Source organism: Panonychus citri, unplaced genomic scaffold (genome assembly GCF_014898815.1).
Source record: "Panonychus citri isolate SS breed McGregor unplaced genomic scaffold, ASM1489881v1 Contig00077, whole genome shotgun sequence".
Taxonomy (NCBI): Eukaryota; Metazoa; Arthropoda; class Arachnida; order Trombidiformes; family Tetranychidae; genus Panonychus; species Panonychus citri.
This window is the reverse complement of record NW_026515482.1, coordinates 1530407-1549268: the sequence shown is the minus strand read 5'-3', so window position 1 is coordinate 1549268 and position 18862 is coordinate 1530407. Positions and strand designations below refer to the sequence as shown.

Genomic DNA, 18862 nt, shown 5'->3' with positions numbered 1-18862 from the left:
TCTCATCCCAATGATTAGTGTTAATCATTTGTGATAATATGAAAAAAACTTTTCACTCCGATTAAGTTCAATTATCATTATCAATTGTAACAATTTATTAATTGTGATTGTGGTTGGCAGTTTGTTAAGAAATAAATTGTAAATGATAATCAATAAAACAATGATTAAATTTGATTCATTTGCTGGTGTAGTTGGTTAAGTTTTGGGTGATTAACTATTTGCAATTTAGTTAATTGTTCACATTTTGTCAACCTGATTAGATTTTACCTTCTAACTATTGAATCAAATTGTGACCCTTTGGTAAATTAAATCAATTGATATTGATTGTTGGCAACGGAAAAATAAATAAATCAATTAATTGATTGTATAATGAGAATGAGAAATCATTGATTAAATCAGTTCCTGGTTCATGATTTGTCATAATAACAACATTAGATCAACAATTAAGTTAAAATTTCCACTGGTTAATCAACTGTCATCTTGATAATATTGACAATTGAAACTAATTAAAGTTTAATTACAATTAAATCAAAAATCTTGAGATGCAACAAAAAAACTCAAACTCAAATTCAATGAAAATGAGTTAATTGTTATTCTAACCTTCATTTAATTGTTGTTTTTTTATGTTAATTGTTGCTATCCATAAATAATGATAACTTTTGATAATTAAAGTACAATATCAAAAAAACAGCAAAATGATTAACAGAAAACACAACAATTAAGTAAAAACCTTGTTTTCATTGATTAATTGTAATCAATTGATTAAAATGAAAAAATAAATCATAGATTAATTAACTTTGACTCTCATCTTAGTTGATTACAATTAAATCAACTGATTGCTACGATAGCAAAAAAAAACAAGAAATTCATTCACAATCAAAAGAGGCTTGTAAATTGTTACAATCAAGCGGAAAAAAAGTCCAAACAATTAAAATGAATGGACTGAATTTCACTGATTGTCAGGGAAAAACATTTCAGATTCCCTAAAGTATTTCAATCTAAATCAACAATTTAATTGCAATAATTAATTCACCTTGGTCCTTAATCATCATCATCATCATGAAACCCAAAAACCGGTTGAAAAAAAAAACTGGTTCCTGGTAATTTGTTGATCATCAGCAATTAACTTTATCGATATCATTAGTTAATCAATTGATCAAGTTAATCGTTAAAAACCAAGGGCCAGTAACCTAATTTATATTTACAGCAATTTAACAGCAACAATTAAGTCATTGTATCATCCTGATCAGGAAAAATACTATTAATAAATGTTAATCAACGTCAATGAACATATTAATTAACTTAAGCTACTCTCGTTTTCACAATTTAAATTGTTAACAATTAACTTTAACGGTTATCAAACTTTTTCGTTATCAATTTCTCAATCCAATGTAACGTTAACCTTTTAATGTCTCAACTTTAATTGTACACAACAATCAATCCAATTCAATGTCAACCACTTTTAGTCAACAATTAAAGATGATTAAGATTATAAATGATGATATAAATTAACCAACAATCAGTAGATAATTAAAATAAATAATTCTCATTGATTTGCTGATAACAATTTGAAATCTTTTTCAGGAATTCATCAAGTTCATGAAACGATTAATATGAATACCGTTAATTGTTGTTTCGTTAGACTGTTTAACTTCCTGATAATTTACTAATTGTTATCTTCATGGTTAACGAAAGGTTTGTCACTACGAATCAATTGTTATGCAAATAAACATCATGATTAAGCTTGATTATCGCTATGGAAGCTGAAACAATTAACTGAAACACTTTTTAGTTAATCAGTTTGTTTGAGCTTGAAAAAATTGGACTTTTTGTTTTGTTTTGTCTTTTCATTAACTAATTAAGTTTCATTGTGGGAAATTAACTAATTATGGGAATAGAAAATTACTTTAGGAAGTTTAATTATAACAATTAAGTTAGAAATTAGGATTTTGTTGACATTTTTTGTTTCCATTCATTTGTATTAAAGGAAAAAGTTTCAATTGTTACGGAAAAAAAGTAACAATCCTCACGAAATCAATAAATCACTTGGATATAAAATTTGACGAAATTGATTAACAATTAAGGTTATTTACTAACAATCATTACCATGGGAATCCCATGAAAAACCTGATTGATCAACAATCAAATCAGTTGATTGGTTTCACTTTGATCAACTCACTTGAAAAGTTTTCTACTGGTTAATTGTTAAATATTTACTCAGATTAATACGATTAAATTGTATTAACAATCAACTATTAAAACTGAATTAAGTAGTATAACATTTGTGAGTTAATAACAATCAGCCCAACGATTAACTTAATTGTAAATTTATATCCTTTTTTAATCGACTAATTCAATTGATTGAAAAAAAAAATGATTAAAATGCTATTTGATCAATAGTTGTTGATTTAATCTAAATATCAACAATTAAACTTGATCATTAGTTGATGAAAATATGATTAATCGATTGGCAATTTAAAGAAGAGAGAAAAATCTAAAAGTTAGTTAATTAAACAATCGACTTTGGTAGCAAGTTAATTAAAATTTGGTCACAATGATTAACCCTGACAATGAAAAATACACAATTGAATTAAAATCAACTCATGTAAGAAACAATTACAATTGTGATCTGATGTTCAATCAAACAAAGTTAATCACAAACAATAAAGTAACAATTATAATCACCAATCAACCATTAATTGTTATCACAATTAACGAGAAAAAAGTTTTTCCCTTTACTTTAATCAAACAATTTGAATTATTAAACTTTAATAGACAAAATGTTTCAATGGCCTAATCGATAAACCAAAATATTATCAAGTCAACAATTAACTTAATCAAGGTAAAAAAAAAACACCAACAATCAATCAATCAATTGAAAGTAAAAAAATGATAAAAAAGTTTCGTTAAGTGTCATCGTTGTAACGATTTAGTTGATAACTATTAATGTCGTTTGGATGTTAATCATTGTCACAATTAGATGACTAAGATTAGCATTTAATTGTCGAGCCAACTCCGGTTAATTGTTTGTCAGACTAGTTGGTAGTGAGAAAACCTTTCTACTTTCTTAATTGTTAACAATACAAATGATACAATTTAAGGTAAGCCAACAATTGTCAACTCAATACACTCACTCAAATGTATCATGTATTTAAAGTTAGAAAGTTTAACAATCAAAATGAAAGTTAACAAAGTATTAAGATTTAATCACAATCTTTTATATATATCAATACATATATGAATCAACGTTGAATAAGGTTTCACCTCCTTCACCAAATTAAAAGTTAATCATCAACAATTAACTAAATAAAAGGTTTCCAAAAGCCTCGACCTCATTTAGTCAAAGGTAACCATTCTGATTTTACCGTTAACTTGATTTTTTTTTCATTCGATTTGCAGTTAATTTGATTATTTGATTTACTCAATTAGATTCACACTTAGTCAACAACAATCAACAGACAACATGAAAAAAAAAGGTTTACCTTTTTAAATTTGACTCTTTCTTTCAAAACTTATTCACCAACTTTTCATGAGATAATAATGAGTAAAAATGAACTTTTTTCATCAACTCATCTTGACTTTTTCTTATATTATTATCGAGTGTGTGTGTGTGTGTTTATATGAATTAAGTTTCATTGATTTCAATCAACTTTTCTAATTTCAGTTTAGACAAAATCTCAGGAAAACCTTATCATGAAAATCTGTCAGTCATCAAAGTAAAAGTTCAATCATGACATGGAATCTTCATCATCTTATCAAAAGTTCAGTCAGAAAACTCAGTCTGGTGTATCAACAACAAAGGATAATCAAGTTGGCAAAGATTTCATCAAATTTGTATTATATTGGAATCATTGAGTTAATTTAGTTGATTGAAATTTTCACCATCAAAATAATTAGTAAATCAAATGAACCAACAGTTTGTTTATCTTTTCACAATCTAATTGACAATTAGCTCAACAATTTACTACAAAAACTTTTCACTGTTTACTGGTTTATCCTTATTGTCCAGGATTATAAATGGTCAGTCAATGTGTCAAGGATAACCAAATTAAGATTAATTGTCTCTGTTGATTATTCACTTGATTATAATCAACAATTTGATTATGATGATAAACTTTTTTTCGGTAATATTTTTGTTTATCAAGGTTTTTTTTCATCATATAACCAAGGACAATGGGGAAAATTTATTTCCATGATGCTTCATGAATACTTAATTGTAATACTTTCACCATCATCGTAATAATATAAAAAAAATACCAGTTTAAAGCCTTAATCATTGTAATCAACTTTTTAATGATTAACCAAAAAAAAAATTGGTGAAAATTTTCAAGGGAAAAGTTTTTTCCGTATGTGGCGCCATCTCTTGGACAACGAATGAACTTTAATTCAAATTGACCCAAATTTTTGGCAATTGTTTATTTTTAATGTCTTTTTGTTTGATTTACCTGATTGATTGTGATTATAAACTGATAACAATTTATATTTACTTTTTCAACATAATTAAATTAAACGTCTACCCTGTCAGAATATGTATATAAATGTGAACGGAAACCATTGAAAACCGGAGATTGAGCAAGAAAACAGGAAATTAAGGTGAAAATTTTAAATTGTCAATTTTGAGATTTGTGTTACTAAATTGTTAACAATTGTTATTAGTTTTTCTTGATTGTCAAACTATTAAATCAACAATAAGCTTGTTTATTACTCTAATCCAATATATATATAATATTATATAAATATACTATAAGATTGATTGTCAGAATCACTAATCAGTATTTACAATCATTAATTTAGTTTATCGATCAAATGAAAATCAATTTCCTTTAGAAACAATTTAAAAGATTTAATCACAATCATAATTGATGTTTAATTTAATTTACAGTTGATTAGCTAGTAAAAGGGAAAGTTAATTTTATTTAATTAACTTTTTCATGATACATTTTGAATATAAACTAAAATATAAATCAAGTAATTCTGTAACTTTGTAAATAAAATAAAAAAGTTCTAATGATAAAATCAAAGTTATCGAAAGTTAATCAATTTTTTATTAGAACAGAAAAAAAGTTTCAAAACTTTATTTGAACTTGGAACAATATTTTTTTTTGTTGAAAAAAGGCTCTTGTGGTCAGTTTTAGGTGTGGGTGAGTGGACTGAATGAAATTTTTTCTGTTTACTATCAAATATTAATAAAATAAAAGGCTTTGGGTCTTCGGACTGACCAATAAGCTGAAGTAATAATGTAGCTTGAAATTGTAACGAAAAGAGTAAAATAAAATATATAAAATCCAATGGTCAGTGAAGATAAAATAATATCAAGTATTACAATTGAAATTGGGATGACGTTTGAGTAAGATGAAGCTTCTTGAAAGATTTGTGAGATGGTCAAGTGAAAATAGTGACCAGTAGTTAAGGCAAAGAGAGAGAGAAAATCAAGATGAGAGGATGGAGAGAGAAAAAATCCGATAAAAGGGAGACTGAGAGAGGAAAAGATAATGACAATGGTCAAGAAGTACAAATAAGAATCGATTGGTTAACAATTATAATTGATAATATTTTCCATCTTCATCTTTATCATGTTGACTTTTACAGTTTATCTTTTACCTACTAACTTTTAGAGTGAAACATTTTCATTTATGATTATATATTGGCTTTTGATATTGACTTGAAATTATGGTAATAAGAGTTGTGGGTGATGATGATGATGAAGATGGGGATGAGAATTGAGAGAGAGAGAGTAAGTGAGGGAGAATAAAAAAGAATAAAAGTTGAAAAGTGGGAGGTCGATGAGCTTACATAAGTTTAAGAACTTTGCTAGTTTTAGAAGGAGAGAGGAAAGAATGATGATGAAATTGATGAGAAGAAGATGATAGAATGGAAGAGAAATTGAAAAGGGTGGAAGATAAATGAAGATTCTGAATGAATCTTGCTCAGTGGAGGTTATAGGATTTTCACCATGGGTAGAAACTAACGTAATATAACTTGAGCTATTCAGCGAAACTGAAAGTAGTAGTAACTGTCTTCTTCTCAGAGAGAGATAAACATTTACCGTTAGAAGAACAAGAAAAAAAAAGAAAATTTTTTTTTCCTTCTCATCTCCAACAACAATCTTCTTTAATGATAATGATTTAAGTGATGAAGATGATGAAGATTAGACAAGGAGGAAGAAGATGATGATGATGAAATTGCAATAATTCGAAATTCTGTTTGTATTCTATTCGTTTTCATGGATCTTTTCAAATTTCTCTCCATCTTCATCTTCCACTGATTACCAACAATTTACTCTCATTTTCCCTTGTGTTTCTATCATCCCAATCATCATCTTTGGTCATCTTTGTGTCCACTTCGTCCTCATCCCTCTTCTAATACTAATCAACAGATTCTTGACCATCTAAACCAATGATTATTACTACTCATCATCTCTGTTAATATTTATCTCTCCATCATCATCTTATTCAGACAAAATAATAACTCAAACTGACCACTAGTCAACCTCTTATTGGACACATATAAATATCCAAGTATAATTGTATTGTCCAGTTATTTGAAAGTGATCACCATTTAATTGTTATGTTTTAATTGTCATCAAGAGTGTCATAATTATTACCAAAATCATGATTCAGTATCATGATTAGTGTTTGAATTTTTTTCCCCACTTTCTTGGTTCACCAATGAAATGATTTTAATTAGTTTACCATTGGAATCAAATCAATTGTTATTATTATCATCATCATCACAATCTAATCAATATCAACAACAATTTAAGAGTCAAGATCAATGTTTATTTTCATAATTTTCGTGCTAATCAATTGGTTAATTTTATCATTTTTTTCACCTTCAACCTTATTATCAATACCGCCGTCAACGATATTAAGGTCACAATTATCGTCGGTAAAAATGGACACTTTTTTTGACAATTTAGCAAATCTTTCATTCTTTAACAATCAATCATTAATTGATTCACTTAATTCATCAACATTAGCCAATAGTTTTCTTGCTGAATGTGATTATGTAGCTGATGCAGCAAACCGATTAGCTGAAGATGTTAATAGTAATCATCATTTTATTATTAATGATTCATCTATATCTTCACAATTAAGTATATCATCGTTAACTTCATCATCATTATCATCATCTTTAGCCTTGGGATCATCTCCATCATCATCTCAGTCAATTTCATCTTCACCACAAGAATCGCAATCATCGTCATCTCCACCTATCGATTATCCCTCATCGTCATTACCCAATATCGAAGTGGCCTCCGTGGCAGCGGAAACTTGTAACACTCTGAATATATTTCCAAATTCAACAATTTGCAAGGATCCATCTTATTATGCGGTTTCATACAGAATCATTGGAACCATTTTTCAGGGATTCATCTTAATCATAGGTAAATTTATCACCTCAACTCCTCAGCATTTCCTGATAACCAGAATCAAATATCACCATGAAAACAGAGAGAGAGAGAGAGAAAGTCAAATCATTAGGTTAATCATAATAAAGGTGAAATTTATCATCTCAAGTATCAAAATAATTGGATTGGGAAAAAGACATTACCATTAATAATTAACAATCAACTGTTTCCCTTTTTTTTACATTTGCATGATTATAATAAATTGTGATCACAATAATCCAACCGTAAACAACAATTGTTATAATATCCATAGGATATTAATAATATGGATAAGTACAAGATGATTAATTGTTGATCAATCAAATTAACAGGTTAACACTTTCAACATATTGAAATGTTATTTAATACAATTTGCTGAGGAACAAACAAAAAAAAAAGTTAACCTAATTAACTTTAAGACTTTAAGTTTAATCATTTTCCCATTTGGCTGTGATATGTTATCAAACAATCAATACTATTCAATCATAAATGGTTAATGATTAATGATTAGTTATCAGATACACAAACAGAATCAAATATTATATCACAATCAATCATCAATTCTGATTGGAATCGTTTCCTTTTTATATCTTTCATGATGATGATGATATAAAAATCCAACTCCCATGAATCCAATTCTCACCTTGATGATGATTATCTTGATTCTAAATTACATCAAATCAATAGTTATATTTGCTTCATCTAACGATAAAAACTATCAGTGGATATCATGATAATCATCATGATGATTGTTATTATTAAGATATCAGATTGTGATATCAAAGACCAACGATAAACATGATCATCAACAGGAATGTTAATTAATCGAGTCAAACGTAAAAAAATGAGATATAAATTGTGATGGTTAATTCAGTTCTAGAACAAGATTATTAGTTGATATTAATCTAGTTGATTTTGTTGTTTTTGTTTATTTGGTGACAGTTGATAAAGTTCAATTCTAATTCGATAAAGTTTTCTGGTTCGATAAAATTGAAACATTATTTCAGAATTTGTATTGAATTTGTATAAAGTTCATTGGAAATATTCAATTTCTTCATTAAAGAGAAAGGTAATTGAGTGTATTCCAATAGTCTCAGATTTCCTTGTGAACTCAAATGTTAGAATGTGGTTAGAATTATTATCAATAGAAGTTCAGTTCCAATTTCATGAGACACAATAAAGAGTATTCAGTAGACAGAGAATTAAGCTCATCAAATGTCATCAATAAATCAACAACAATCAACATGAAAAGTTTGAATTTTTTTTCTTCTTAAACAAATTTTGTTCATTTTTCGATTTTTTTTCAGCCTCATCTCATGATCTTTTTGCTTTCATGAGGAAATTCGAGAATTTCATCTGAGAGATTAAAAAGATACATTAACTTTCTCTCTCTTTAATGAGAGGAAACTGAATATTTTTCAATGAACAATTTCAACCATTCGTTTCATTTTTCATGATAAAAGTTCAGTGTTTACTCAGTTCATGTCTACCTGTCTACTATTTGACTCCACCCTGTCAATATTACATGTACAATATTACAATGTAATAACAATAATGATAACTTTAAATTGCAAATTCATCATTTCATCAGTCAGGAAACACAATGCAAGTCACTCAGCAGCAGCAGCGATAACACATGATGTACATTTATGGTGATAGATAAAAGTTCATATCAAGTTGGTGAAAGAAACGAGATAAAATTGAAAATTCTGAAAGATAGAAAAGTTCATTTTTTCCCCCTGGAAAACTGTGGATATAAACAAGATTCTGTCATGGAGACAAAAGAAGAAGAGAAATTTTCTTGTCATGAAGTAACAAACATCCACCACCTCCATTTACCACCTTCACCAATTCCCTCTTTGTATCTCTCTCTCTCTCTCTTGTCATGTTGTGATATTTTACCTCCAACATTCTGTTAACTTATCAGAATCATCAAGTTATCACCAGGGTAAAATTTACGATCATCATGATCATGAGAGAAGAGAAAAAAAAACTTTTCATTTTTTTCTCTCTTAGTTTTGTCGAAATTAAAATATTCTTTTTTTTCCGGTTCACTAGGTGTTCTAGGTAACATCATGGTCGTTATCGTGGTGGTGAAAACGCGTTCAATGCGAACACCGACAAATTGTTACTTGGTCAGTCTTTCAATCGCTGATTTAATGGTGCTAATTGCCGCAGTTCCAAATGAGATAATAGCTTATTACGTTCTGGGCGACCAATGGATCTGGGGAAGGGTGGGTTGTGCTTTATTTATATTTTTCCAATATCTTGGTATTGACGCTTCCTCCCTGTCGATCACGGCCTTTACCGTTGAGCGATACATTGCCATTTGCCACCCGATGAAAGCGCAAAAAGTTTGTACCGTTCATCGTGCCAAACGGATTATCCTTAATGTCTGGCTATTTGCCTGTATCTACAATGCCCCATGGTTTTTCCTGACCAAAGTTGAGCCCATTTGTTATCGTTCACTTGAAGATTCAAACCTTGAAACTTGTACATTTGCCTGGTCACGAAAATATTATTTGGGCTACTTTTTTTCGGACCTTGTTTTGTTTTACATTTTCCCGCTTCTCTTATCATGTGTACTTTACGGCCTAATGGCAAGGGTACTTTTCAATAATCCACTTTCTAAAACAATGGGAGCTTCAACATCATCTTCATCTTCATCATCAACAACAGCACAAGCAAATCAAACAACAACAACAACAACAGGATCACTTACAACAGGAACAACATCAGTAACAACCTCTCATCACAGTTTAATCACAAGTAAACTATCAAATTCATCATCTCATCATCAGAATCACTCCCATTATCATCATTCTCATCATCATCATCATCATCATCATCCACAGATTGCTCAAAGCACACAATCAAAAAAATCATCGTCCGCTTCAAATGATTCCTCAAGGGTCCAGGTAAGTAAATAATTAATCATCATCATCATCATCTTCATGAAGATAAACACTCAGAGATGTAGTTTATCATCATCAAAATCTTAATTCTTTGGGTGATTAAAATTCACTCCCATTCTCTAAGTTTATGTTGACATATATTGTTAGAAGATGAAATGTATTGAAAGTTTCATGGGGACACTGAACAAAAAGTCAATTCTTAATCAGAATTTTTCTCCCTCTTATATTTCCCAAGGAAATGTCGCAGATGAAGTAAAAAAATTCTAGAATCAAGAAATCAATACGATAATTAACTGATTCCATGTATCATCCCATCAACATGATCATCACTTTAATCATTATCATCAGTTAATTGTTGATGATTAGTATTCTTCAACTTGCTCCTTATTCCGATAACTTTTTTTTCCATCTTAAGATGAATTTTTTTTTCATTTCCATTGGATAACCTTAATCATCTACCCTCAGGCTATTTTATCATTTTTGTTTTTTGTATCATCATGATGATGAGCAGTCAACATTACAGTTGAATAATAATATTAGTTGAACTTAGTTAACTCTGTTAATAGCAGATAAATATATATTAATCAACCAAATCGCTCCAGTAAACAGTTGATAATATTATCATCTTCATGAGAGAGAGAGAGAGAGAGAGAGAGAGAGAGTTAAAGAGGGAGCAGGAAGATACAGATAGAGAATTTCTTGTTTTCGATTTTTTTTCTTTTCGATAATCTTTACTGTTATTTTTTTCTCTCTCATCATCTTAATCACCTTGAGACATTTTATTCACTTCTACTTTATCCTCGTTTTCCTGGTGATATTATTATTACTCGTATTAAGATCATTATTATTGGTTATTGATTAATATACTCTTAATAATCTTCTTGACTCACTATCTCTCTCTCTCTCTCTCTCACTCACTCACTCACTGTCTCACTTCCTCCCTGTTTACATGGGAAGTGATTTATCGAGTTGATAAAAATAGTGATGAGGATGAAAAAAAAGTAATCTCATAAACATTGAACTCTCAGATGATTTTCCAAGCAATCATGTTGATCGTCATCATCATTTTCTCATCATTATTAAACATCATCTTCCCTTCAATCAATTCAAACTTTTCATCAACTATAATTTCCTCTTGTTGGTTATTTACCTGTTTATTGGTTCATTAAAGTTTCAATCTCTCTCATGATAATATGATTTAACTTTCCAATTTTGAATCATCAAACCACAACTCAGAACTCTTATATTATTAATAAACATAATTATTGTTTTCTTTTCCACTTGGATAATTAATTCAATATCACTTTTGTGATATTATCATGAAACTTTAATCACCATGTCATGAAAGGTAATCAAAAATGATTCAGGACATTTAATCAACTGAAAGATAAGAAACTGATTAACTGTTGATTGATATGATTAAACAACTCGAAAGGGAGAGAGAGAGAGAGAGAGAGTATTAATCTTATTAGCTGAACACTTATCTGAAAAACCTAAATTGTCACAATTAAATTACCACTAATCTTAATCTGTCTTCTTTGTTTATCTCAACTGATAAATCATCATTGAGGTGAAAGTTTTAATGAATTAATTCAATGAGGATTTTGTTTACTCTATTGTTACACCTTAATGTTAATCTGATTTGATTCTGTAAACAAGATAATCCTCATCTCATTAGACTTTACAATGAATCCTTTTGGATCCCATGTTAATCCAGTGCTAATAATAATCGTATCAATCGTAATATTTATTACTGATCTGTGACGTTGATTGTTGACATTTTGATAAACAATCAAATTAATTGTGTAGCTTTTATTACCATAAGCTTATTGTTGTTGTTGTTGATTTTTTTTTTGCACTTTGAGGAGGAAAAAAATCCCAGGGATCATCATGATAACAGGGAAAGAGAACTAGATAGATATGAGATTGAAATATTATTCCCATTTATCAGAACTTTTTTCTTTCTGCTTCTCATCATCAGTGTGATGATAGACAATCATCGTTATTTCAAATTCTAATATAAACAATTGAACCTGAAATTCTGGATTCTCAAATGTTCATTGGGATTCGAGGTTAAATTCTCAGGTTATGTTGATTAACCTTCCTGATCATTTCAAGTTGTGATTGGATTTTTCCCGGTTTGTTTATCATCTTTGTTCATCATGAAATCCAGGAAATGAACTTTTCCTGCTCTTATATAATGACGATAATCCTCAAAAGGGTTAACATATAATTCAACAGATTTTAAACAGCATTTTAAACGTGATTACCAAGATATTTTTACAACTGATTGTAGAAAAGTTCTGTATTCAAATAGCAGAAAATTATTCAATCTTCATGATTCTGATGAGAAAACATTTATTATTATTATGTTTAGACTGAGAATCTATTGTTATATTGACTTTTCAAATTCTCTATGTGAATATTTTCATAATAATAGTTTCTAATTCATTTTTCTCTTTTCAAATTTCACATCATGTACATGGAAAACTAAACAAAAAACAAAAGTTTTATCGACACGTTATTAGGATAATATCATGATATATGATGAAGATTATTCAGAACTTGAAATGGTTGATATTTGTCTTGATATTCAGACAGAAAAAGAGCAAAAAAATTGCAGAATTTTTCTTTTCTCTGTTATCAATTATCCTTATATACGATTTCTGAATATATTACACTGATTCTATTCATCAAACATCATTCGGATACAAATTGATCTCATTAACAATTTGTTACTGTTGCTTTGTTCAGAACTCATATCTCTCAGGGTGAAATTGAATAAACAGTCATCATGATGACTTTTCCTTTTCCTTTTCCTTTTCTGTCTCAGTCTTTTTGTTTACCTTCTTAGTCTTCCCATGATTCAACATGAAGATATTAAAATCAATGTTTCAACATTTGGAATTGCAATTTATATCTAATATCTAATTCTGTTGAGTTTATGTATTATTTATACTATTCACTGTTAACTGAACATTATCTCATATTTTATGTTGCACTTTTGCTTGAGTTTGCTTTTTTTTCTGTCAGTGATTCACCTGAACGACCCCAAGTGAATGTTTACCATGTTTATCAGAACTTTTCATTTTCTCAGTCATCAAGTCACAACAATAAATTTCCAATAGAGAAAAGAACAGAAAAATTACTCAGTTAATCTGTATAAGATTCTTAAAGTTTTCCTAAATCCTATTGAGATGGAGATGGAGATTCAAATAAGTTAAGAAACATGGATAAGAATTCAACTTAGAATCAATTTCCATCTTCAGTTATAACTGTTTCTCTCTGAACAAAACGTCAGAATAAATGTTGAAATAGAAGTTGGGTTCACCCTCAAGTCTATTCTTTTCTCGTTTTTTTTCAATCTTCTATCCATCCAGTCAACCCTTTCTCCCTATTTATTGCTTTTATTACACCGATTTTCAGGGAGAAAGATTCATATTATATAATCATGTCAATCCATTGATCCAAATTTAAATTGATGGTTGTGATAGAAGAAAAGTTCTGGAGAGAGAGAGAGAGAGAGAGATGAAGAGGTTGAAGGCCGGAATGAAGAAGATATCAAATAAAGTGAATGATAAAGTGGGTGGGAAAAAATGACGATAATGAGTAATATTGTAATTCCAGTGAATGATTATCATGCTTGGTTATTTAATATGAAATTAATTCCTCTCGATTGATTCCCTATTATTATTATCATTCCCTTATTTTCGGAGTCATTTTATTTTTCATCTAATATAATGAACTTATTATGTATTTATGATTAACATTATGTGGATGGTGATTGTTTTTTTTTCAATCAAGGTTAAAGGTTATTTATGTTTTCATAGAGATTCAGTGAGAGAGACAGAGACAGAGAGATGAGTTTTTCTTCCAGGTCAAAGATGGTTTCATGAAAACACCCAAACCAGGAAGTGTACATAGATTAGTTGGATTGGCACAGAGAAAAGGAGAATCGTTTTAAAGGCGGAAAAGGAAGAGGAAGAAAGAAGAAAATTACAAGGAAGATGATAAGATGATAATGATAATGAAGAAAAGATAATAATAATAAAATCAATTGTATTTCATGAGGAGAAAAACTTTTATCTCGAATCATGTTCATCATCTAATCATTAGATCTTAACACTTACACAGAGACTAAATGATGATGAAGAGAATGAAAAAAAAACACTAAGATGATAACTTATCATTCTCTCTCTCTCTCCATGAAAGTAGATATTCTGATAAGTTCTGAAAAATTCTGAGGCAATATCATGAATTATGTATTGTTATAAGATACATGTCTCTCTCTCTCTCACTCTTACTCTCCCTCTATCATTATGTTACCATGTACATGGAGATGATGATTCCCCATGAACACTGAATTTCCTAAGAACAAAAGAATGTGCCTGATGATAATAAATTTTTTCTTCTCTCTCTCTCTAGATGAAGATGAGGATGGAAAATAGAAGAAGAAGAAAAAAATCAAAGAGTTAAAACATAAAGGTGAAGATGATGAAGACAATGATGATGATGATGATAAGCTTGATGATTATTAAAATGACAAAAGATATTGATGATGAGGATGCGATATATTTATTAATAATGCCAACTTATCACGATGCCAATACTTATGGGTTATGATGTATAATTTATTACTTAATAACTTATTAAACTATGAAACTAATAATATTTTTTTTTCATCTTCTCGTTATTACTCAACAATTAACCAGAATTAACTTTAATTATCTAATGCATTAATATCAATATGATTGATATATATTTTTATGTTGTGATGTAAGAAAACAAATCATCCTCATCTACTAAATGATTAACATAAATCAATTGTTATCTCATTATTATATTAATATCTGAAAATTTCAATATAATCAGTCTCGTTAATTTTATCCACCATTATCATGGTAAATTGTGACTCATTTTAATATAATATTATTTTCATCATAATAATAATCATTTGCATCCTCATCCTCATCTTATTGTTGTTTCTTGTTTGTCAATTATTATTTCTCATTATTAATAATATATATTGAGCTCTCTTATTGTGTTGCCTGTTGGTTTATGATTAAATAACTGTATTATTATTAGTTACTCAGGCAACTAAAATGTACAGTGGATGCCAAAAATTTATGAACAATCATTTAAATCAAATTTTGTGCTTCAAATTAATTGTTGTCAATGTTGGGGCTTAATTGTTAGGGATCAGGTTCCAAAGGCATTTCTATTGTCAACTAAACTCAGTAACTTTTTTTTTTCTTAAACATAATTAGATTAGTGGTTAATAATAATGCTCACTAATTGTGGTCAAAGGCTTAATTGTCATTAGTATAGAGCATCAGAATAATAATAAATCTCCAACTGGTCAATTGTTGGGTCATTTTTTTTTAGGGTGAAAATCTATCCAATTCATCAGAAATTGTGTTGTGTTGAGTTGAATTGATTTTTGTTCATAAACTTTTGACCGAGACTGTAGATGCTCATTTCAGGGTGAAAGTTTTACATGAATGAAAATGAATATCATCAATATATAATACACATAATCATGACATGGATATTGTAATAAAATCATCAATTGGCTTCTCTCTGAGTTCTAAGTGATTATTATTACTGGTAATAAAGATTATGAACAATTTCAAGAATCAAGCCTGATAATATATTCGGAAGTGAAATTGATGGTGATGATTAAAATGAATACCTCATCTACCTTTTGTGTTGATGATAGCTTGGTATTGTCTGTGACACAACTGATGATGATAATGATGATGATGATGGAGATAAAATTGATGATTATTTGAATTTTTTAACAGAAAACTTGTTAAAATTGTTGAGAACTTTTTTTTTCACTTTATTCAAAGTTGATATCTTGCCATTAACGTGCTGTTTCATGGTAATAATAGTTTCAATTCAATTGTTCAAATTTGATGATTAGTAAATTGGCAAATTTAAATTATTGCGAATTGATTGAAACAATTACCATGTTCATCTTTATGGTTTGTTCAAATCTGAATATGGATTGGTTTATTTTTCTTTCAAAGGGAAAACTTTATTATCCAAGTTTAAATTCATAAGATGAGGGGAAAAGGTTGAACTTGAGCCAGAACTTTTCTGAATTCTGAATGGATGAAGCTTCTTATTATTATACCTTAAGGGTTAAATCCTCAAGTTTAATATTTCCCTGATGAGTTTGAAGGAGATTAACTTTAAGATGGATGGATAAAGATGATAAATTGAAGAGGATATTAAATTTAACAAACTGATAATGATGATGATGATGATGATGATGAGAGAGAAAAGATATTGGTCAGAAAGTGGACACTTAAAAGGGTGGGGAATATGAAAAGTTGACCAGTAAATTGTTGCTGATGAAAAAATCTCATGAGATTTTCAAGATATTGATTCAGTTTAATATCTTTAGAAATTGTCAGGGTACAAATACTAATAATAATATCCAGAAGATTCATGACTTGAAGATATTAAATTTTTTCTCCCACCTCAGAATAAGATATTTGTGAGAAAATGTTTATCATCTTCATCCTTCAGTTTATCGGCATCAATTTCACCTCAATTAGATTTAATCTGATGGTTATAATCATTCTGTTAATACTTGTGAGCTTTGATGATAATCTTTATAGTAAACATGAATTCTGAGCGATAAAAATAAAAATATATATTGAACATAATTTCCCATTAAATAATATTAATCAAAGGAAAAACAGTTAAATGAGTAAACACATTAGCCATTGGAAAATTCAAACAATCGTTTGTTAATTGTTATCATGAAAATCTCAAAACTTCATGGGAATTTAATCAATGAATGATTTTTCAACTTGCATAATCTATTGTTCAGCATTTCATTTAGTTTTACATGGGAAGAGATTTTTATATCTTGAAATCTGAATGAAAAGAGAGAAACAAAAAAGTAAATGCAAATCATTTGAATGAGAAGTTTTCTTCAGATCAACTTGATTGTTCAGTTGATTGCTCATGAATTCATCATGTAAATGATAATGACTAAAGTGCCATAGCTATTGGTCTCTCTCTCTCTCATGATAACATGGTGATTGTTGAACAATTGATCAATCAGAATTGGTAAACAAAGTTGATCAAATTTTCATAAATTCAACAGTAGATTCAAAATGTTTACTGTCAAGTTGTAAAACATCAATCATCAAGTTTCATCGAGTTGAATTTTTTCACCAGAATTTATCATGATTGAGTAAACAGGAAACAAGAAAAGTTTTTCAAATGATTTTAAGATGAAAGGTAAATGTAATATTATCCAGGTAACGGAACTTTTTCTTTCACCTCAAACTTTTTACTCCTCAGAATAGTTCATAAAGTGAAGATGAAAATATTTTATTCCACTTTCACAAGTTCACCATCCAAGCCTCATATCACCATGAATACATGGGTTTTACCTTTGTTTACTTCCCTTTGTTTCAGTGGTTCATAAAGTTCATGGTGATTACCTCTGAATTCAGGAAGAGGTGAAACTTTTTCAAACCTTTTTTTTATTTTCCCTCCATTGGTAAACATTATTGTTTACTGTCTCATGTATTTCCATTGGAATGGATTTAGTTTCATATTTCATGATAAATGATGTTATTACCTGAGAAGATGAATTCATCTTTCAAAATTTCCAGAACTTTTATCAATTGTTATCCGTTTTATTGCTCATTCAAATGATTACCATGATGGTGATTAAATGATCATAGAATCTATTTATTCACCTGAGTTTCAATATTACCAGTTAATGTTTTATGGTGAGAAAAAAAATCTATCAATTGAATGAGAATCTTTGTTTTTTTTTACCAAATAGAAAAGTAAAAGAGATTGAAAAATTATTTTTCGTTCTTTGCTCAATATTTATTCCTATTGCAATTGAATAATAATATTTTATCCATTGAATGAAATATTGTCACGCATCGGATGTTAACAAGATAAACTATTCTAATCCATTCAATGGTCATCTTGTTGTTCTTGACCAGTTTACTATTTATTATCATCTTCATCATCATCAGTATCATCATTTTATATCCTTCGAAAAAAAAAGAGAAACCATCAATTCCAATGGCATTTTCAATGAGCTATTTATGGTTTTCTTTTTTTGTCATCTTCCTCTTCCAACTCTGTCTTTCCATTATTTATCGTCTTCCCAGCATTTACCCACTCCCATCTCTCTCTCACAACGATTCATCCTTCTTTCTCTCTTACTCTCTTTCATGAGCAATTCCACTTCCTTATTCAACTATTATTATTTGGGAAATTAGTTGAACCCATAGGATTGTCTCAACTTAATCTTTTTTTCACAAATCTCAATCCCTTTCATTTTCTTGCTGATCTATTTTCCAGTGGTCAGCTAATTCAGTTGTAAACTGTTTGACCATTAATTGATAATCTTCATCTCTCTCTCTCTTTAAATGTCAAGGACTTTCCCCTTTAACCCTTTCAATAATTTACTTGACCATCATCATGATCATCAAAAGGCAATAAATAATACACATGATACTTAATATTAACCTGATAGATTAATTGAGATTTAAGTTATCTGATATTTACT

At 28.9% G+C, this 18862-nt stretch overlaps 1 protein-coding gene across 1 annotated transcript in view; it reads left to right on the top strand.

Annotated features, from left to right (window-relative positions):
- Positions 1-5997: 5997 nt before the first annotated feature.
- Positions 5998-18862, top strand: part of LOC128386867 (neurotensin receptor type 1-like) — a 46727-nt gene continuing 33862 nt past the window's right edge. Inside the window, exons 1-2 of the mRNA XM_053345972.1 lie at positions 5998-7387; positions 9449-10308. Of these exons, the coding sequence (XP_053201947.1) occupies positions 6775-7387; positions 9449-10308 (1473 nt within the window). The 5' untranslated portion in view covers positions 5998-6774. The remainder of the gene's footprint in view (positions 7388-9448; positions 10309-18862) is intronic.